Source organism: Loxodonta africana, chromosome 3, assembly GCF_030014295.1.
Source record: "Loxodonta africana isolate mLoxAfr1 chromosome 3, mLoxAfr1.hap2, whole genome shotgun sequence".
In the NCBI taxonomy this organism is placed as follows: domain Eukaryota; kingdom Metazoa; phylum Chordata; class Mammalia; order Proboscidea; family Elephantidae; genus Loxodonta; species Loxodonta africana.
Window position 1 is genome coordinate 71544666 of NC_087344.1, and position 22594 is coordinate 71567259.

Genomic DNA, 22594 nt, shown 5'->3' on the forward strand with positions numbered 1-22594 from the left:
GGGAAGAACACATTCAGCATTTCTCAAGCTGAAAGAACTGAAGAAAAAATTCTAGCCTCTAGTTGCAATAGTGAAGGATTCCATGGGGAAAATATTAAATGCCACAGGAAGCATGAAAAGAAGATGGAAGGAATACACAGTGTCATTATACCAAAAAGAATTAGTCAATGTTCAACCATTTCAAGAGGCAGCATATGATCAGGAACCAATGGTACTGAAGGAAGAAGTCCAAACTGCACTGAAGGCACTGGCGAAAAACAAGGCTCCAGGAATTGATGGAATATCAATTGAGATGTTTCAACAAATGGATGTAGTGCTGGAAGTGCTTACTCATCTATGGCAAGAAATTTGGAAGACCTGACCAACTGACAGGAAGAGATCCATATTTATGCCTATTCACAAGAAAGGTGATCTAACCGAATGCGGAAATTATCAAACAATATCATTAATATCACACACAAGTAAAACTTTGGTGAAGATCATTCAAAAGTGGCTGCAGCAATATATCGAAAGGGAACTGCCAGAAATTCAGGCTGGATTCAGAAGAGAATGTGGAACCAGGGATATGGTTGTTGATGTCAGATGGATCCTGGCTGAAAGCAGAGAATTCCAGGAGGATGTTTACCTGTGTTTTATGGACTATGCAAAGGCATTCAACTGTGTGGATCATAACAGATTATGGATAACATTGCAAAGAACGGGAGTTCTAGAATACTTCATTGTGTTTATGATGAACCTGTACATAGATCAAGAGGCACTTGTTCAGACAGAAATAGGGGATACTGTATGGTTTAAAGTCAGGAAAGGTGTGTGTTAGGGTTGTATCCTTTCACCATACCTATTCAATCTGTATGCAGAGCAAATAATCCGAGAAGCTAGACTATATAAAGAAGAAAGGGGCATAAGGATTGGAGGAGGACTCATTAACAACCTGTGTTATGCAGATGACACAACCTTGTGTGCTGAAAGTGAAGAGGACTTGAAGCACTTGCTGATGAAGATCAAAGACCACAGCCTTCAGTATGGATTACACCTCAACAGAAAGAAAACAGAAATCCTCACAACTGGACCAATAACATCATGATAGAGAAAAGATAGAAGTTGTCAAGGATTTCATTTTACTTGGATCCACAATCATTGTCCATGAAAGCAGCAGTCAAGAAATCAAGACACATTGCACTGGGCAAATCTTCTGCCAAGGACCCCTTTAAAGTGTTGAAAATCAAAGATGTCACCCTGAAGACTGAGATGCCCCTGACCATGGTATTTTCATTATATGCATGCAAAAGCTGGACAATGAATAAGGAAGACCAAAGACTAACTGACACCTTTGAATTGTGGTGTGGGCAAAGAATATTGAATATACCATGGCCTGCCAAAAGAATAAACAAATCTGTCTTGGAAGAAGTACAACTAGCATGCTTCTTAGAAGCAAAGATGGGGAGGCTGCGTCTTACATACTCTGGGTATGTTGTCAGGAGGGATCAGTTCCTGGAGAAGGACATGCTTGGTAAAGTACAGCATCAGTGGGAAAAAGGAAGACTCTCGACGGGATGGATTGACAGTGGCTGCAACAATGGGCTTAAGCATAACAATGATTGTGAGGATGATGCAGGACTGGGCAGTGTTTCGTTCTGTGGTACATAGGGTTGCTATGAGTCAGGACCAACTCGATGGTACCTAACAACAACATAGCAAGCCCACATGTGTCAGAGTGGAACTGTGCTCCATAGAGTTTTTGATGGTTTGTTTCTTGGAAGTAGAGCGCCAGGTCTTTCTCTCGAGGAGCCTCTAGGTGGACCCAAACTGTCAACTTTTTGGTTAGCAGCCAAGTGCGTTAACTGTTTGTACGACCCAGGGATGCCAGTTCCAAAAGTACACCATTTTTTAAAGTGCTTTGCTTTTGAGAGAGATAGTATGGGGTTTTCGAGATGATAGGGATGAAGTGGTGTGCAGTGTTCTCTCTCCTGAAGACAAAGAGGTTTATGGTTTCTCTGCTGCTCTCCATTGTTGGCATCAGTCACTGATGGGTGGTATGACAGGAGCCCACCTAGTCAGAGGCACACAGATTTGCGACTCTTAGGTGTCCTGTCCCCACATAACAGAATCAGAATGGGAAGTCTCTTGGGTATTGACTATTTTCAGGTCATCTGCCTCCCACTGAACACTTGTTTTCCTCTGTGCACTCTGTTAACAGGTAAGAGTGTTGTTTCTTGAAGACTGGAGAGCATTCCCTAGAAAAAGGCTTAAACTGCTCCAGAAGGATGGTCCTTTATCTGATTTAATGTTTTTATTTAGCCAACTAATAAATGCCAAGAAAAACCGTATGATTCCAAGTGTTCCCATGATAATTCGAATTCTCCATTTGGGGCATTGTGATTCAGACAGGAAGTCAAGTCTGACCCAAGTTGTTTACTGACAGTGTTATTCTTAAGGACATTTGGCTCCTCTGAAGAATCAGGGTGTGGTGATCACCCATAGATAACAAAGTTTCTGACTTTCCTCCGTGTAGTACATTCCTAGTTCAAAAATTCCAAAATGCAGCCATTTATAGCACGAAGTTTGAATGAAGCATTTTTTGCACTGGACTTGTCCTAACTCTTCCTTTAAGCAAGATTATAGAAATAGGCACTTGACAGTGTGTGCAGCTTGGTTTGCTGGGCTACAGGACATGGGGACAACTGAGTTACTGTGTGTCAGCAGTCGGGTGACACCCCACACATATGTAGGGGTGTCTCAGATTGCTGCTGACTGTTCCTCTCCACGTCCTCAAAGCCCCAAACCGCAGAGTACAGGTTCCAGATTCCTTATTGTAGGGGAGGGTCCAAGTTATTATTGCCTGCGCTTCGGAAAGAATGAGAAGCACGTGAACTATTTGGCCAAGGTGATGGCGCTCTTCTTTTACAGCTGCCCCTCCTGTAGCCCATGTGGCATTTCAGAGGCATCAGCATCAACTCTGGTAGCTCATTCCGGCCCATGGAGGCCTGTCACAGAAATGGACCTGGGCCTGTGATCTTAGTTTTTTTAAAATGCAGTGGTTAGCACAATAAATTTATTCCTCTCAGAACAATCCAACAATCGTTCTTGATAGGGCAGCTCTCTCCTAAGTGGTAGTTCAGGGGACAGGCTCCTTCCACCTTGGGACTCCACCATGCCAGGCCTGGGGCCTGAGTCCCCACAAACAATCCTCTACATGCGGCTTGCAGATGGAGGATGGGAGTGAGGGTCACCGAGGGAGGTTTTTAATGGAGCAGGGCTGAAGATGGCCACATGCCCCTTCTGCCCATATTGTGCAGAATGCTGGGAAACAGACTAGCTGTGTGTCCTGGGAACGTGAATCCGATTTGGTGAAAGCTAATCTGTCACACCCAATGCCAAGGACCCCTCCCTGAGGTGATCAGGTGATAGGGGGTGCCTGCCTGAGTGCTCTCCTTGTTTGCCTACTGAGACCTAGTTGTTTTGCAAGTCTTTCGAAGCTGAGCTGCTGAGGCCTGCTTTCTCCCATCTCTAAGGCATGGTATGGCTGCACAAATTATCTGAAGAATTAATACAGATCAGTTACATATTTAAAAGTTAAACTTTGAGGCGTAGGTTCCAGGCATCAGTACTTTTTAAAAGTACCCCAGGTGATTCTAACATCCAGCTGGAGCACGGCCCGCTGATGTCAGGGCACCAGCATATGCTGCTAAGTTGGAGCAAGCAGTGTGGGCAGGAAATCCAAAGTACAGCAAGAAGGTGGCGTAGGGCATGGCAGGGGCTGGCCGGGCAGAGATTGTTTCACACCTGCATTGAGAACTGGGTAGAACGTTGGCCAAGGCCTGTCCTCATTCCCATGAGTGGTGACCTGAGTTGTTCTTTGTAACCAAAAGAGCCTAATCAATGCCCTTGTCAATGTCAAACCTGAAAATCCTAAAGTCCTCCCAGAAAGAAGGGGAGTTCTACCTGTTTGGGTAGCACCTGGGCACTGAGAGGTCCATACCCATCTGGGCCACAGCCCCACCTGTGAAAGCTTGGGTATTAGGTAGCCACCACCAGCACCAACCACACCTTGGGGGGTAGATAGGTGGAAGGAGTTGCCAACAGTGGCCCAGGTCTGACCGAGATTATGTGGGGCTCTTAAACCAGTCAACACAATTCCATGAAAGAGCTGATGGCCTGATCCATGCTCCTCAAATCCTCTTTTCCTGAGCTGATGGCTCCTGACTGCACTTACCTTCCTTCCATACTTATCTTCAGAGAGCTGCTCTCCATGAATGGCAAAGGGAAGCTGGAAGAACAGGGATCAGCATCTCTCACCTTCAAGCCGGAAGGCCAAGGCTGCAGCCTCCCGCTTTAACAGGTTTCTGGGAGTGTTGCCTCTTGGTGACTAACGTTCCTCTATGCACAGTACTAAGTGGGGTTCCAGAAATCTGAGGATCCCTTCTACTGGCCCTCCTTCTGGCCACCCTAGAAAATGAAAGACCATGGAGGCCTTCAGTGAAGACGGAGTGTTTAGCTACGTTTGGTTAAGGCAGGGTTCCCGGGCTCCTGGAATGAAGTACTTGAGAGCATGAATAGGAAGAGTGGCTTTAGGGTGGCAGGGGTTGATCTGGCTGTAACCTAGCTCTCCCTAAGCAGCTCTAGGGATTTCTGGCACTCTCTGGAGTCGGGGAGGACTACGGATGTGGCAGTCTTCTCAGCGCAAGACCCCAAGCATAGAAAGCAGCATTGGTTCCTGGTTTTTTTGGTCATTTTATCAATAGGAGGAATAACCAAAAAAAAACCAAACCCAGTGCCATCGAGTCGATTCTGACTGATAGCAACCCTATAAGACAGAGTAGAACTGCCCCGTAGAGTTTCCAAGGAGTGCCTGGCAGATTCGAACTGCTGGCCCCTTGGTTAGCAGCCATAGCACTTAACCACTACGCCACCAGGGTTTCTGATAGGAGGAATAGGAGAAGAAAATGAGATAGGAGGAATAGGAGAAAATGATCTTCTTTATCTCTGAAACTGAGATAAAAAAATACATCCTTCGATGAGCTGTGGCTGAGATAAACAAGACAGAGAAATGAGGCCCAGAGGAGACAGGGACCCTCCCTACAAGACTAATAAAGAAGTTCTCAAATCCTGTAGCTACTTCCTGAATCCTTTAAAGCTACTCCCAACAGACCAACCTCACCAGGTCCTTATATCCCCTCCCTCCCATCTGCCCCCCTGCACCCTGCAGGGCCCACTGTTTTTCAACTGGCCAGTCCACCCAGCCTGCCTTTTGTGGTGGAATTTGGGCAGCTCCACTGCCCCACCCCACTCCCACACCTCCCAACTGAGAAAACCTGTGCCCCTAGCTTGGATTACGGTTTGTGGCAGATTGGAGCTCTCCCTTCTCTGAACTTCCTTCCTTTCCTTCAGGATGGGCGACATGCTGCCTTCGATCCCTGCTGCACTGAGTATGCGCCACCAGATCAGCAGCTCTCCAAGTGTGGCCCCTGGACCAGCAGCTTCAGCATCTCCTGGAGCTTGTCAGAAATGCACACTCTCACCATTCACTGAATCAGAAACTCTGGGGTGGGGCCCGCAACCTGGGTTTTACCAAGCCCTCTGGGCAATTCTGATCCATGCTTAAGTTTGAGAACCACAGGCTCTGCTGGGCCTGAGTTCTAATCCCATCATTTACTATCTGTGTGGGCTAAGTTACTTGATCTTGCTATGCCTCAGTTTCTTCATCTGTAAGCACAGAGCCAACACTGCCCATAATGCGAATACGGCTAGTTTTTGTGCACAGTGCAGGGTATGTGCTCAGTAGTCCTCTCCCTCTTCTAGGAGTCCAAGACTGAACGCCAGCCCTCCTCCTACCCCACATGGCTCTCGAGGTGCTCCGTGAACAGTACAAAATGACTATCTGGGGACACATGGCCAACCCTACTGATTTGGGAACCGAAAAGGGAAGAGCAGTGGCCAGAAACTCTAAAGGCCGTAGCCTGGACTTTAGGACGCTCTGTGTCCCCCAGCTTGGACACATGGGGAGAGGGGTCATGTTTGTGTTAACAAAAGGTATGAAAAGGACAGGAAACTTCCCTCCCTTGGCCAAGGGTAACAGTTGGCCAGCAGGGGCACAGAAGTGGTTCACTCCCGTCCACCAGCGCAGGGCAGGGGGCTGAGGCAGGGTCCCAGCACTGGCGGCCACATCCACTGACACCAGCCCAGGACTTCCCTCCCAGGGGCCACCACTTCAAGGAGGCACAGTTGGCTGGACCTGTGGAACAGGCCAGAGACGCAGCACAAAGCAGCACACCCGCAGGCCAGCATACAATTAAATACCAGGTTTAATCATTTCACAACAGACAGGAGTGCAGTAGTATCAACTGTAAGTCTTTTAAAAAGTCTCTCCCCTAAAGCTCCCGTCCCTCAACACCCAAATACCATGGCTGAGGAACCCATGGTGGGGCCAGAGGGACTTAGGGAGTCTCTGTTCCAAGGAGTTGAGGGTTTTTCCAAGTCAAGTCCGCCTTGTAAGTAGCCAAGAGCCCTACGAGGAGTTGATGCCCACACACACACTCAAACGTACACACACAAGGGACACCAAGAAGACACACAGACGGCATGTGAGAACACGGTGGGGCAGTCGCACACATGCACTCTCATGTCACAATATTCCAGTCAATATGAGTTGTCTCCTCTGGGGAAGGGAGCGTTGGCCTGAGCCCTGAAGCAGCAAGTGCTGGCCCAAGGAAGAGGAGGGGAGAGTCTGGATCAGCCCACTGCTCCGACACCACAGGCCCAGCAGCCAGAGGGGCCCCATGGCTTCTGCAGCCCTGAAACAGCCAGTCCTCCCATAATCTTGGGCAGACGGAAAAAGGGGTGGGGCTCCAGTGTTAAGGGCACCAGAAATCGGGTCTGTACGACCATCCCAGCAACAGTGGTGAGAGAACAGGATGCCCACTTCCTCTTGGCCTAGTGAGAGGGCACACTCCATCCCAGAGACAGACAGCAGAGAGCAGGCCCACAGGCAGCTCACAGAAGGCTGGTGGCGCTCGGTTCTGTGCCCCAGGCTCAAGGCGGAGGAGTGGAGCTCTCAGCAGAACTTCCCGGGGCCACAGCCTGGCCTCCTCACCTCGTGCAGGTGCTCACGAGCAGCCAGGCTGCTAACAGAAGAGCTGGAGAGGAGGCCAGGAGCCAGTGTGTCCAGCCCTGGGGCAGAGAAGGAGTTTGCAAAAGATGAGGCCCTGAGGTGAGGATCTTTTGGGGGCCTATCAGTCAGGTTTAAAGAAGAAATCTCTTAATTCACAGCTTCATCAGGGGTTCCTGGGGAATGTCTCTAGATTCAAGTACCAGCAGTTCTGGTCCGAAGAGTCAGGGTGCTGAGAGAGCAGCTGCCCGCAGACTCAGGGGGTCTGAGAGCCCAGCCTGGCAGTGCCCACTCTCTGCCCTGAGGAGACAGACCAGGTGGCTACAAGATCTCCTCCCGTAGGTTCCTGGCCTTCAGCGGGGTCTGCCCGTTGGGCAGGGAGCCATTCTGACCATGTAGGAGTTTGCCCTTCTCTCGGTCTGGCCACGTGAAGATGGCATCATCGCTGTCCAGCTCTGACTCGGAGTGCATCAGGCTGCTGCTCGGCACCGGGCCTTTCTGCTTGATGCCTGCAAGGCAGGTGAGAAAGCCAGCGTCGGGAGCACAGACATTTCCACGCTCCAGCCATCCCCTGCACCCTCAATCCTGCCTGAAGAGGGGCAGGTGGGAAAAGAAAGTCAAGGTCCCCCTCCAGGTTGGGTGGGGCAGATGGAAAGGATGCTTCCTGAGTCCTTCTCCCAGTCCTGGCTGGAACAATCTGATAAGGGAAGTCACAGAATATAGACTGGAGACCAGGAGACCTGGGTTCCAATGGTGGCTGAATCACCTACTAGCTGTTTGCCACTGGCCATGTTACTTCACTTCTCTGAGTCTTGTTTCCACATCAGTATAATAATATATATCCCACAGGATTCTGGTATGGGGTTAAATGAATGTCCATAAGAGCAGCGCTCGTTTTATAAACTGCTCTATCTCTAGCACCTAGAACAGTACTTGGCACATAGCTCACGCCCTATATATATTTGTCGAATGAATGAATGAGAAAGGAAATATGCCTGGTGCATAGTAACAGGTCAATAAGTGCTAGTGGTGGAGAGATTTTAAAAGGGGAGAGATACAGGTTTGAGGCGAGATGTGCTAGGCTTCCAGCTGAAGAGCCAAAGGACAGTGGAGATCAGACACCTGTCTTTCATCTGTGTATAACGTCAGGCATTTCTTGATCTACAGTTTCTATTAGCATCGGTTAGTGCCACCCATGACATCCTCTTTTCTTCACCTTTTAAATTTGGAATCCTTTCTCATCTCTCTTCACTAACAGTGTGGTGTTAGACGGGAGGCAGGAAAGCACAATGAACAAGAACTCAGGCTCCAGAGAAAGAGCTGTTACCCATATCCTGGCTCAGCAAGGCTGTAAAGTGCCTGACAGCATCCCTGACATGGAGGGTGACACAATTTCACTCTTAAGAGAATGTCTGCCCCGTGGGCCTCCATGCCCTTGCCTGGCGGTGTTGGTACAAGAGGTGGGAGAGCAGGTGTGTGGCCCTGAAAGGTCGCTTCTGCTGGGAATGCCCTGGCTGGATGGGGACTGCAGAGACAGCCTGTTATGGATTGAACTGTGTCCCCCAAAAATATGTGTTGTAAATCCTAACCTCTATGCCTGTGGTTCCCCCAGGTGTCTGTCAGTTTATCGTACTGTGGGAGCTTGCATGTTGCTGTGATGCTGGAAACTATGCCACCGGTATTCAGATACCAGCAGGGTCACCCATGGAGGACAGGTTTCAGCTGAGCTTCCAGACTAAGACAGACTAGGAAGAAGGACCTGGCAGTCTACTTCTGAAAAGCATTAGCCAGTGAAAACCTTATGAATAGCAGCGGAACACTGTCTGATATAGTGCTGGAAGATGAGCCCCCCAGGTTGGAAGGCACTCAAGAGATGACTGGGGAAGAGCTGCCTCCTCAAAGTAGAAAAGAGTCAACCTTAATGACGTGGAGGGAGTAAAGCTTTAGGGACCTTCATTTGCTGATGTGGCACGACTCAAGATGAGAAGAAACAGCTGCAAACACTAATAACCTGAACCTAGATCATACGAAGTATGAATCTAGGAGAATTGGAAACCGTCGAAAATGAAATGGAACGCATAAACATCGATATCCTAGGCATTAGTGAGCTGAAATGGAATGGTATTGGCCATTTTGAATTGGACAATCACGTAGTCTACTATGCCGGGAATGACAACTTGAAGAGGAATGGTGTTGCATTCATTGTCAAAAAGAACATTTCAAGATCTATCCTGAAATACAACGCTGTCAGTAATAGGATAATATCCATACGGCTACAAGGAAGACCAGTGAATACGACTATTATTCCAATTTACACACCAACCACTAGGGCCAAAGATGAGGAAACAGAAGATTTTCATCAGCTGCTGCAGTCTGAAATTGATCAAATATGCGATCAAGATGCATTGATAATTACTGGTGATTGGAATAGGAAAGTTGGAAACAAAGAAGAAGGATCACTAGTTGGGAAATATGGCCTTGGTGATAGAAACAATGCTGGAGATCGAATGATAGAATTTTGCAAGACCAATGACTTCTTCATTGCAAATACCTTCTTTCACCAACATAAATGGTGACTATACACATGGACCTCACCAGATGGAACACACAGAAATCACACTGACTACATCTGTGGAAAGAGACAATGGAAAAGCTCAATCTCATCAGTCAGAACAATATCATTAATATCACACGCAAGCAAAATTTTGGTGAATATCATTCCAAAATGGCTGCAGCAGTCTGTCGACACAGAACTGCCAGAAATTCAGGCCGGTTTCAGAAGAGGACGTGCAACCAGGGATATCATTGCTGATGTCAGATGGATCCCGGCTGAAAGTGGAGAATACCAGAAGGATGTTTACCTGTGTTTTATTGACTATGCAGGCATTTGACTGTGTGGATCATAACAAACTATGGATAACACTGCCAAGAATGGGAATTCCAGAACACTTAATTGTGCTCATGAGGAACCTTTACATAGATCAAGAGGCACTTGTTCAGACAGAACAAGGGGAGACTGACTGGTTTAAAGTCAGGAAAGGTGTGCATCAGGGTTGTATTCTTTCACCATACCTATTCAATCTGTATGCTGAGCAAATAATATGAGAAGCTGGATTATATGAAGAAGAACCAGGCATCAGGATTTGAGGAAGACTCATTAACAACCTCCGTTATGCAGATGACACAACCCTGCTTGCTGAAAGTGAAACGGACTTGAAGCACTTACTAATGAAGATCAAAGACCACAGCCTTCAGTATGGATTGCACCTCAACATAAAGAAAACAAAAATCCTCACAACTGGACCAATGAGCAACATCCATGATAAACAGAGAAAAGACTGAAGTTGTCAAGGATTTCATTTTACTTGGATCCACAATCAACAGCCATGGAAGCAGCAGTCAAGAAATCAAAAGACGCACTGCGTTGGGTAAATCTGCTGCAAAGGACCTCTTCAAAGCGTTGAAGAGCAAAGATGTCACCCTGAAGACTAAGGTGTACCTGACCCAAGCCATGGTATATTCAATCACATCACATGCATGTGAAAGCTGGACAGTGAATAAGGAAGACCAAAGAAGAACTGACGCCTTTGGATTGTGGTGCCGGCGAAGAATACTGAATACACCATGGACTGCCAAAAGAACAAACAAATCTGTCTTAGAAGAAGTACAACCAGAATGCTCTTTAGAAGCAAGGATGACGAGACTGCGTCTTACATACTTTGGACATATTGTCAGGAGGGATCAGTCCCTGGAGAAGGACATCATGCTTGGCAAAGTACAGGGTCAGGAGAAAAGAAGGAGACCCTCAATGAGGTGGACTGACACAGAGGCTGCAACAATGAGCTCAAGCATAACGATTGTGAGGACGGCGCAGGACCGGGCAGTGTTTCTTTCTGTTGTGCATAGGGGTCGCTATGAGTCAGAACCGACTCCAGGGCACGTAACAACAACATCATGCTTGTTGGTATAATCCCACTTGGGAATGGGTTTTTTTGTTATGTTAATGAAGCAGGATTAACATAGGGTGTATCTTGAGTCAAACTCTTTTGAGATATAAAAGAGATTAAACAAGTGAACAGAGCAGAGATGTTAAAGATAAATGCCAAGACACATGGAAATCTTCAAGGAACCAAGAAGCAGCAGCTGAAGAGACAAAGACCTTCCTCCAGAGCCAACAGAGAAAGCCTTTCCCTAGAGCTGGTGCTCTGAATTCAGACTTCTAGCCTCCTAAACTGTGAGAAAATAAATTTGTTTGTTAAAGCCATCCACTTGTGGTATTTCTGTTACAGCAGCACTGGATAACTAAGACAGAACTTGGAACTAGAAGAGTGGGGTGCTGCTCTAACAGATACCCACAGTATGGAAGTGGTTTTGGAACTGGGTAATGGGTAGAGGCTGGAAGAGTTTTAAGGTGCCTAACAGTAAAAGCCTAGATGGTGCTGAAGAGACCATTGGTAGAATTACGGACATCAAAGGCAATTCTAGTGAAGGTTCAGAAGGAAGTGAGGAGAGCTATAGAGAAAGTCTCTATCATCTTAGAGAACATATATAGCACCACCAACAGAATGTTGCTAGAAATGTGGACGACAAATGTGCTTCTGGTGAGGCGTTAAGAGGAAATGATGAACATGCGATTGGACAAGGGAGGAAGGGCAATGGTTTTTATGCAGTGGCAAAGAACTTGTCTGAATTATGTTCAAATGTTTGGTGGAAGGTAGAACTTGTGATTGTTATGGATTGAACTGTGTCCCCCCAAAATGTGTGTCAATTTGGCTCAGCCATGATTTCCAGTATTGTGTGATTGTCCACCGTATTGTTATCTGATGTGATTTTCCTATGTGTTGTAAATCCTAACCTCTATGATGTTAACTGTGGCAGGATTACAGGCAGTCATGTTAATGAGTCAGGACTCAATCTACAAGATTAGGTTGTATCTTGAGTCAATCCCTTTTGAGATATAAAAGAGAGAAGTGAGCAGAGAGACAGGGGGACCTCGTACCACCAACAAAGTAGTACCAGGAGCAGAGTGTGTCCTTTGGGCCCAGGGTCCCAGCATGGAGAAGCTCCTAGACCAGGGGAAGATTGATGACAAGGACCTTCCTCCAGAGGTGACAGAGAAAGAAAGCCTGCCCCTGGAATTGGTGCCCTGAATTCGGACTTCTAGCCTCCTATACTGTGAAAGAATAAATTTCTCTTTTTAAAGCCATCTACTTGTGCTATTTCTATTACAGCAGCACTAGATAGATAACTAAGTAATGAACTTGGATATTTGGCTAAGATGTCTAAGCAAGATCTTAAAGGGGCTACAGGGTTTCTCTTTGCTACTTATAATAAAATGCAAGAGGAAAAGCATGGACTTAAAAATGAACTGTACAAAATGAAAATAAAACTTAAACATCTGGAAGATTCATCTGTAGAAACTAAGGACACGAGTCCTAGAATTTTCACCAAGGACGTAGCTACAGAATCTTTTGTTCAAGAGATTAAGCCTGTGACTGATGGATCTAACCAATTACCACAACAGAAAATCTATCAGTTTAGACTGAAGGGGACAGAGAATGAACAAAAGGAAGAATGCTGACTGCCTCTTGGAATTCTACAGGCAGGAAACAGGTTAAAGGAGCTACATCTGTTGTCCTCCAAGAAAAGAAGAGGACCATCCCTAGAGCAACTGGGAGATCAGCAGAATTGTAGGAAGGAACATGGGAAGCAGGGCCTTCTTGGTTTCAAAGGGTGGGGCTACAGTGTCCTGGATCCCTAAGGGTGAGGCCACAGCCTCCTAGGTTTCAAAGAGTCAGATCTTTGCCAGCTGGGTTCCAGAGTGTGGAGCTGCTGTTAAGATATGCCAGGGGTATGGGGCCACCACCCAAAGCTGAAGGGGCGGGGCTTCCATGCCCAAGGGGCAGAAGAACTGGGCCTACCGGGGCCAAGGGAGTGGAGTTGCCACTCAGATGGACAAGGAGAATGGGGCAACACAAAGCTGAGGGAGCAATGCAGTCGGTCGTCCCAGTAGGCCTAGAAGGCAAGTTGAAACCCAGGGCTGAGGGGCCTCCTCCCAGAATTCAGAGGGTGTGGTCAACACCCAGAGTCTAGAGGGAAGGGCCCTTGCCCAGATGGTATCAAAGAACCGAGGATTATTTTCAAGCCTTGAGAGCAAATATAAATTGTTCTACTGGGTTTTGGACTTGCTTGATGTCTGTTATTCCTTCTTTCCCTCCAATTTCTCCCATTTGTAATGGAAATGTCTACCTTGTGCCTATTCCACCATTGTACTTTGGAAACAGACAGCCTGTAATCTAGCTTTCACAGGTTCACAGATGAAGAGGAATTGTGCCCTAGAGTGGAACATGCCTAAGTCTCACCATATTTGATTTAGATTATTCAGAAGATGAGACTTTGGACCTGGAGTCGATTTAAGATTTTTGGGATGATGTGATGGGGTGAATGTGTTTTGCATATGGGAAGGACATGAATTTGGGGTGGCCAAAGGGTTGAATGTTATGGATTGAATTGTGTCACCTAAAAATATGTATTGTAAAACCTAACCTCTATGCCTGTAGTTGACCAGGCAGTGTTTCACTCTGTTGTACACAGGGCTGCTGTTAAGTCAAAACCAACTCAACTGGCACCTAACAACAACATGCCTATGGTTATAATACATTTGGGAGTGAGTTGTCTTTGTTATGTTAATGAGTCAGGATCAGTGTGGGGTATATTTTGAGTCAATGTCTTTTGAGATATAAAAGAAATTAAACAAGTGAGCAGAGCCAAGATGCAGTAAGATAAATGCCAAAACACAGGGAGATCTCCAAAGAACCAGGAAGCAGAAGCCGAAGAGTGAAAGACCTTCCCCTAGAGCCAGCAATCTGAATTCAGACTTCTAGCCTTTTAAACTGTAAGAAAATAAATTTGTTTATTAAAGCCATCTATTTGTGATATTTCTGTTATAGCAGCACTAGATAACTAAGTCACAGCCCTAAGCAGTAAGCTCACCAGTACACAAAGCCAAGCAAGTGCCCAAAGAAGTGCTTGAGGTCAGAAAATGTACCTGAGATTATCTAAGCCATTAAGGTCACCTTTACTATTAATTCCAGTGGCTGCAGAGAGGCCCCCGCCATAAATGTGGTCTGGTTAATAAACAGCCTTAGGGCTGGTCCCAGCCAACAGCAAGATGGCTGCCTCTGGCTTGTGCAAAATACTGTCTTGGAGAAGGCAAAACTTAGGCTGAGATGGCAGGACTAGAGGTGGCAACTGCCAAAAGGGGAGCTAGGAGCTACCTTCCCTCCTTTCTTAAAAAGGTGACCAGTCAGGTGAGGTGTTTTTGTTTGAACCAGGCAGCACCAACACCCTCTCACCCTCATCATCCAACAGTCAATCTCCCCTCTCCTGGCCCCACTCAGATCCCAAAAAAACATTGAAGGAGTGCCCTGACACAATACTCAGTCATTTGTCCCTCCATGGCCAGCTCTCTCTGAAGGCTGTAAATGGCCTGGGCTTCTCTAGGTTGAGAGCGTCTAGACACTGACTGCATCTGTTGTTCCATGTCACCTGGGACCACACCACTTGGGACCTTGCCCATCTGTTGTTTCATCTCTGCTGTATGCTCTGGGGCTGAGGCAAGGAGTTACCTGGCCTTGTCCATCTCAGGAATACAGTTCTTGGGACATGACTCCAGACAGCCACCCCCTCCACTTCTCAGGGCAGAGCAGCAGGGCCAGAGAACTCCAGCATCCTAGGCTTCTCCAGTGTGATGGAGGACAGTGGCACAGGGAAGAGCCAAGGTTCTATAAAAACCCCCATTTTGCCTCTGTAGATAAAACACCCACTCCCATCTCTCTGTGTCCTTTGGCGGCCTTCTCCCAGTGACCATTCACAGCTCCCCTTCTTCCCCAAAGCCGTTCCAACCATAGCTACCAAGGATAGGAGCCTGAGGGGCAGACATGTTTCTGGCTTCACAGTACCCAGCACTAGCCCTGCATCCTCCCGCCACCAGCACTCTCTGCCCCTGTTATGCTTGAATTTGGACTTCCCACTAAAAAATACAAGCTGGAAAACTAGTACTAGCAGTGAAGCTGAACACGCACATACTTGATGACCCTGCAACTCCATTCCCAGGTATACACCTAACAGAAATCCATACATATGTTCACCAAAAGGCATGTACTAGAATGTTGACAGAAGTACTCTTCATAATAGCCACAAATGGAAATAACTCAACTGCCCATCAATAGTATAACTGGTGAATCAACAGAGTGTATTCATACAATGAAAATTACACAACAATGAGGATGAATAAACTCTACTGTTATACATAGCAACATGGTCAATCTCATAAATGCAGCGTTGATTGAAAGGAGTCAAACAATGATTCCATTTTGGAAAATATTCCAATATATCAGGAGTTAAAGCAGTGGGGGGTGGGGATAACTGGAAAGAAGCACAAAGCTGGGACTTCTGGAGGTCTGGTTACAAAGGTGTGTTCATGTGTGAAAACCCATCAAGCTGTACTAGGATTTTCTGTACATATTAGGTTGAACCATATAAAACTGCCCTTTTTATAGGTCAAAGTCAAATATCAGTAAGTTCATACGGTTCAATCAAGCATATTTCAATAAAAACTTTTTGAAAACAATCAATAGACTACCAAAACAAAACACCCAAGCTGCTGAATGTAAACCATAGCTCTGTGTGTGGGTAATGTAATTCCATCACATGTGGTATAAATCTATCTCCAATACTAAGGGGCCAGAAAGGACCTCCGGAGGGCTGGCATCCCATTATGCTTCTGATGACCTTTGGTGCCCAAGAGCTCTATGCTCCCTCAGGCGGGGACCACTCTGATTTCTCATTACTCCTCATCCTGAGCTAAACTTGCCTCCCAACAAGCAGTGGGAGCTTGGCTTACTTCACTGTCACTGCCTTTTGGCCCACTAAATCTGCCTTCTCCGAACTAAACTGCAGCGCCATACCTTATATGACATATTGCATTGGGCAAAGCTGCTGCCAAAGACCTCTTTAAAGTGTTAAAAGGCAAAGATTTCACCTTGAGGGCTACAGTGCATCTGACCCAAGCCATAGTATTTTCAATCGCCTCCTATGCATGTGAAAGCTGAACAATAAATATGGAAGGGGGAATAACAATTGATGCATTTCAACTACACTGTTGGTGAAGAATACTGAATATACCATGGACTGCCAGAGAACAAACAAATCTTTCTTGGAAGAGTACAGCCAGAATGCTCCTTAGAAGAGAGGACAGCGAGACTTTGTCTCACATACTTTGGGCGTGTGATCAGGAGGGACCAGTCCCTGGAGAAGGACATCATGCTTAGTAAAGCAAAGGGATATCATTAAGAGAAAAACTCTTAATGAGATAGACTGACACAGTGGCTGCAACAATGGGCTCAAACATAGCAATGATTGTGAGGATGGCACAGGACCTGGCAGTGTTTTGTTCTGTTGTACACAGGGTTGCTGTGAGTCAGAACCAACTTCATAGCACCTAACAACAACAACATACCATATGTGATACGGTCCTCTTGTATTCCATTCTCCTCATCCTACTAGGGACTCTGCTCTGGGTCAGACCTACTAATTGGCAGAACCCAGAACAAGAGCCGGTACTTCTGAGCTGGTCAGACCCACACCAAATCCAAGTGGACTCACACTGCTCCCTCAGCCAGGCACTGCCCACAACGAAGGGCCCTATTGACCCTCTTCTAGTCTCAGAGTGTCAGCTTTACTTACCTAGATGCAGCTGGTCCATCCTTGTGCCACCTTTCCTTCCCTCTCTAGCTAAGAAACCTGCTGTGATAAGGCCAGGCCTCCTCTTGATTTCTCCTCTGTACCTCAGCACTTCTTGGTGCCATCACCCATCTTTTCCTTCCCTCCTGCCTCAGAAGAGATAAATTAACCCCACAGCACCTCTCTTCCCCTTTATCCCCTATTTCCTCCTCAAAGAAGGAGACTGAAACTCTGAGGGCAGAGCCTGTGTCTTAGACTCTCTATATCCCCCTACAGCCTCTCCCTGGTGTAAAGTTTTAAGTAGGAATGGTGTCTAATAACTACTTTGTGTAAAAATTTAGGAATAGCTTTATACCATAAGTAGACAATACCTGGCTTGTGGCATCTGTGATGAAATTGAAACCTCTCACCAAGTGACCAAGCCCAGCTGAGGAAGAGAGACCACAACCTGCCTTGACAGTCATCTTTGTGCCTGTGCTGTAGGAAACTATTCCAGTGGGAGGCACTAACAGTGAGCCCGATGCACCTGCAGCCAATGGGGAAGCTGCTGGCCACCTGCTCTACACAATGACAGACTGTAGATCTGCCAAATGATGGGGGATGGGGGTATGTGGGGGTGGAGGATGACAGGAGAGGCAGGCTAGCTGAAAGGGGTGTAAACTGGCAGATACTGACTTTGATCTCAGCTCTTCTTCACCTTGTTGTCTTCCCAGAAGGGATAGGCTAGTCAGGCAGAAGAGACCAAGGTCCCTGTCCTTGACTACATGGGGCAGCTTGGAAAGCTGAACTCTAGGCCGTAAACCTGAGGGTGAGAAGCAGGCAAAGGAAAGCCAGAGGCCTGGCTTCTCTGCAAAGTGAAAGGAACACTGAGGAGGGGGCCCTGGAACCAGAGCTTGTCCAGTATGTAGCTTCTGCCAGCTCAGGGAATATGTGACTCCCAGCCTTGATCAGGCAGGGGGGAAAATGCTTTTCTAGCACCAACAAATAGCTGTTAGCAGCATGTTTAGGAAGGGAGTAGTGATGGTGGCTCTTCACAGGGAAAGCGTACAAATCTAGACACTCTGCTCCCAGCTCCCAGGCCACTACCTGCTCGGAAGGTTGGCTTCAGCTCCAGACTTTCCTGGTCCGTGGCATCCAGCATCTTGTACTTGCTTTTCCTCTTGGGTTTTCCTTTTTGCCTAAAAAACACAAGACCCACCCTTGCTCAGGAAAGAGGCTGTGTGTGAGGTTCAGGTGGTCAACCACAGGGTGAGGGCCAGGCATGCACGTAGGGGTCTGTCTTGGGGGGAGCTACTTAATGGGAAGAATATTCCTCCTCTCTTCTTAGGCAGAGAAGGTGGAAACTGTGATTTGTTCCTCACCAATTCTGGAAAAAGGCAGGGGAGCTAGACTATCTGAAACATGGACTCACCACTCTACAGAAGCAATGAAGGATAGGCTGGTTAAAAATGTAAAGAAAATGAAAACCTTGTGCTTGAAGGGCAGAGGAGGAAAGCATTACACCAAGAAAGTTGTTAACAGTGGTTGTCTTAGGGTGGTGGAAATTTTTAAGAATTCTTTTAATTTTCTAAGTTTTATATGAGGTTAGATTGCAGGTTGAATCCCAGCTGTGCCACTTATTAACTGTATCCTTGAACAGGTGCTAAAAGCTTTCCTGAACCTAAGCTTCCTTATCTGTAAGATGGAAAAAGGCTGTTATGCATATTAAAGAAGATTGTTGTAAGTTGCTATTGAGTCAATTCTGACTCACAGGGACCCCATGTGTGCAGAACAGAATTGCTCCATAGGGTTTCCAAGGCTGTGACCTTTCAGAAGCAAATCTCCAGGCCCTTCAGAGGCCCATCTGGGTGGGTTCCAACTGCCAACCTTTTGGCTAGTAGTTGAGTGCTTAACCATTCGCACCACCCAGGAACTCCTTAAAAAAGGTATTACCTATAAAATGTTATCGTGGTGCTTGGCACACAGAAAACATATAAATCATAATTAATAATGAAAAACATATAATAAATATAACCATTAAATACTATAAGGCTAGATAGGAAGACTCAAGTGAAAAAATCCAGAGCATCTAATCATGACTAATCCGAATCTATAATTAGGTAGAAATATGTATCCAGTTGAGACCCAACTAGAAAGGAAGGCAGAACAATTAAGAACTCAGTGGTAAGGTGGTGAGGCTGAGGTGTGGGGCATTAAAGAACACACACCTTATAGATGTGATCCAGGCCCACACCTCTGGCTCTCCCACCCACATACCCCAACTACTCAGGTCTCCCCACCCTCAACTTTTCCCAGGCCATGTTTCACAGGTGCCACTGTCACTGATGGAATGTGCTTTTGCCCTCAGGCAGGTTACAGGGTGAGGAAGGTCTTTCTACATATGCCCTGGGTGGGCCAAACCAAAAGAGCGACAGGGAAAGGGAGGGAAACCAGGACAGCAGCAGTGGCCCTTCCAAGGGAAGGTACTAAATAGTTATCTGTTGAAAGAACAGATGACTGGTAAACCAAATGAATTTCAAAGGAGAATCCATCTTACCTCTTACAACAACAGATCATAGTCCAAGACAGGATTCCCAAGGAAACAACAATGACAAAGGAAGCAATGATAACATATAACACACTCCACTCTGCCAAGAAAAACAAAATGGTAAGGGCTATGAAGACAGAGGCTAGAAGGTAGGTTTGGGCTGCCTGCACCTCCGACAGGAGGTGACTTCACTCAGTAAACAAGAATTCCCCCAGGGCTCCCCAGGGAAGGCAAGACCTTGGAGTTGAGGGCAGCTTAAGTTTTGAACTTTTAGAATTGTCCCTGATTTCTAGTTCCTGCTCTAGGCATGCTCTGAGCTCCTGGGGCACTGGTGCTAGCTGGACAGAGCTTGAACAGAGGACAACGGAGGGAAGAGGATGCTGCAGGTAGGTACTTCAAAAGGACAAGAGGCCTTGCAGTTGGTCTGATTTTAGGCTACAATTTGCAACTGGTCTGATTTAAGCTTGGTTTTCCTTACATGACTGCTTCAGAGCTTGCCTCTAACCTTGAGCAAGTGTGGAGGAAGGAATTAAAAGTCTTCTGCAAACAGAAAAACACAAAGTTCTTCTCCTTGCCTGTTCATCTGCCTTGCAAACACCAACACCCACCCACTCAGCTCAAAAGCACATTCAGTGCCAAACCAGCTGGCACAGTGCCAAGCAAAAAAACTCACCACAGTTGCTGTCTCCCTCCTTCAGCTGCACCTTGATGAAATTCTCCATCCAAAAAGGGTCACAGACACAGCGCTTCGTGAATGAGTCACAGTGGCCATGGTCGGAACAGTTTAGCTGACACGCTGAAGGGGGCCAGAAAAGGAAATAAGTCAGAGCCAGCAGGACAGCAGGTACCCGGTGCCCATGAAGACACTAAAGCACTCACTGCTCAGTGCTCTGTAGCAACATTCCCCAGGGACCTGAGCCAAGAGCTTTTAAGCTTGGGCTGTGGCTCAGAATAACCATCATGGCTGGATAAAACTGGAGCAATTAAGGAAGGCCATGAAGAGACATTTCTAGTCTGTCTTCACTTATGGTTTCTCTATGTCAGCAGTTCTTAATCTTTTAGGTCCCATGGACCTCCTTCTCAGAATAATTAAACTGCAAAAATAAATGCATAGTATTACAAGAAAAGCAATTACACTGAAAATTTTATTTTTGAAATATTTAAGAACACAAAGGTGTGAAATAATAATATTAAAGCAGTGAAAAACAACATCTAGAAGTGGATATAGAAACTTGTAATTTTGAAGTAGCGATGAGCAAAATATGTTGTGATGTAATGTGAGATGAAATTCATCTGTGACTTCTACTGCCTCAAAGTCACAGGTTCTATTAATGCTACTGTAGTTTGTTGTCTACCCTCATAATTAAGGGGGATAATACATTTCAATTAGAGGTTTGTGAAAATAAAGATTCCCTCCCAGTCAAGCATCCAACCCCTCTGACCACTCTCTCAGGGGCCCGTGGACCTGGGTTAAGAGCCCCTGCAATGAGGCAGCCAGCACTCTTTCATGACAACAGCGGTGGAGGAGAGTGATCATCTCCACCTTCCTGGAGAACAGGACAGGAAGACCGAGGAGAGAAGGGGCCGACAGGTGAGATGGGGCTCCTGCTCACTCTCCCAAGAATTACTCACTGACAGTATTGATTTCCAGGGCTCCGAATATCAGAAAGTCTGCCTTTTGCTTCCGCAGCTCACTCTTGAGCATTGCTGCCACCTCATGGCCTTTGAAGATCTGGTGGGGAGGCTCGTTTTGAACAAAAAATACCATCTTGGTGCTGCAGAGACATGCGACAGTATGACTGAGCTGAAGCTGTCAAGGTAACAACAATAGCAGCAGCTCCCGTTTGCTGAGCACCTTCTGTTTGCACCATCCACTGTGCTAAGTACTATACGCATTTTCTCACAAGCAGCCAGGGAGAAAGGGGTTACCAGCATCATCCCCATTTTACAGAGGACAACACTGGGGCTCAGAAGGGTTAAGTAACTTGCCCAAGGTCACACAGTTAATTTATGGCAGAGCCAAATCCCAAGCCTGATGTCTCTGACTCCAAAGCCTATATTTTTAAAAATGCCCTAAGTTGCCCTGGCTAACAAAAGGGCCCACTCCAAATGGAAAACTGGAGGGGGAGAAAAATAGGAATTTCTTTATGGCCAGATTCCTATTGTCAGCCTTTTTACAGCTAAGACTGTGGTGCTGTTAGGTTTGTGGTGGGTTACTCACTCTTAAGACAAACCACAGTGCTTTGTAAAGCATTATCCATAGGTCAAAATATAGCCATAGTAATCGTTACTGTGACAAGAAGACTGACACAATAGTGTGGCTGGTGTGAAATTATGTTACTCCATGCCAGACTCGGACTGCTGTTAATTTCTGTCCAAGACAGGGTGGGTTTGAACTCACATCTGATAGCACAAAATCTGTTCCCTATGTCTTAACCTCAGTTTTTGGTAGGCTGCTTCCTGAGCTCCATGTTAGTCTCATAAACAAACCTTTCCAATCAGTGGTCACACTGGGTTATAAGTGTGTCTAAGATATTGTTCCCTTCGGTCTGCAGGGTGGATGGGTGGGATCTGGTTCTCCCGGAGGCCATGGACCAGTTAACTCCAATAGGAGTACATTTGTCTATCCCAAAGCGTCATATAAATGGTATCATTTCCTAGTTGTAACATGACATAAAAGTTTGGAAACACTGTCACTGACTCTCTAAAAGCATGCTGCACAGTGGGGCTAACAATGTAGCATTACAGATTCCAGAATCAAGAAAAAAACCTTTGCCATAAAAAAATTATGGTCCAATTCCCATTATTTCCCCCCAGTTACCTAATCCATGCTTACAGATTCCATTTCTGTCTATAGTCCAACAACCCTCAAATCTTTATCTCCTCTCCCCATAAGTGACCTCCTTTTCTCTCTCCTTCTCTCCTCCTGAGTAACCACATCTATATTTGAAAACACTTGCTAGAGTATCTACCCCAGATCTTCCACAGTCTCAATATAAATTCATAATGACCAATAACTGAATACTAGGTGATAGAGACTATACAAACATTATCTTATTCAATCCTCAACAGCAATCCTATAAAACAGGTACTAGTATTTTTACAGGTGATAAAACTGGTTCAGAGAGGTTAAGTAACTTGCCCACGGTTACAGAGCTAACACTGATGGGCAGGGCTCAGAAGCCAGATCTGTCCGGTATAAAGCCATGCTCTTCCCC

General features: G+C 46.3%; 1 protein-coding gene across 6 annotated transcripts in view; it reads right to left on the reverse strand.

Annotated features, from left to right (window-relative positions):
- Positions 1 to 6276: 6276 nt before the first annotated feature.
- Positions 6277 to 22594, reverse strand: part of KIAA0319L (KIAA0319 like) — a 117647-nt gene continuing 101329 nt past the window's right edge. For 3 of the 6 annotated variants that reach the window (XM_003415489.4, XM_064281693.1, XM_064281696.1), the window contains exons 17-21: positions 21009 to 21151; positions 20050 to 20172; positions 19386 to 19476; positions 17936 to 18027; positions 6277 to 7614 (exon numbers count right to left, since the gene is read on the reverse strand). In XM_003415489.4, the coding sequence (XP_003415537.3) occupies positions 7427 to 7614; positions 17936 to 18027; positions 19386 to 19476; positions 20050 to 20172; positions 21009 to 21151 (637 nt within the window). In that variant the 3' untranslated portion in view covers positions 6277 to 7426. Of the gene's footprint in view, positions 7615 to 7634; positions 7803 to 17935; positions 18028 to 19385; positions 19477 to 20049; positions 20173 to 21008; positions 21152 to 22594 lie in introns of those variants that run through there. The other 3 variants (XM_064281692.1, XM_064281694.1, XM_064281695.1) reach the window with 3 other exon arrangements.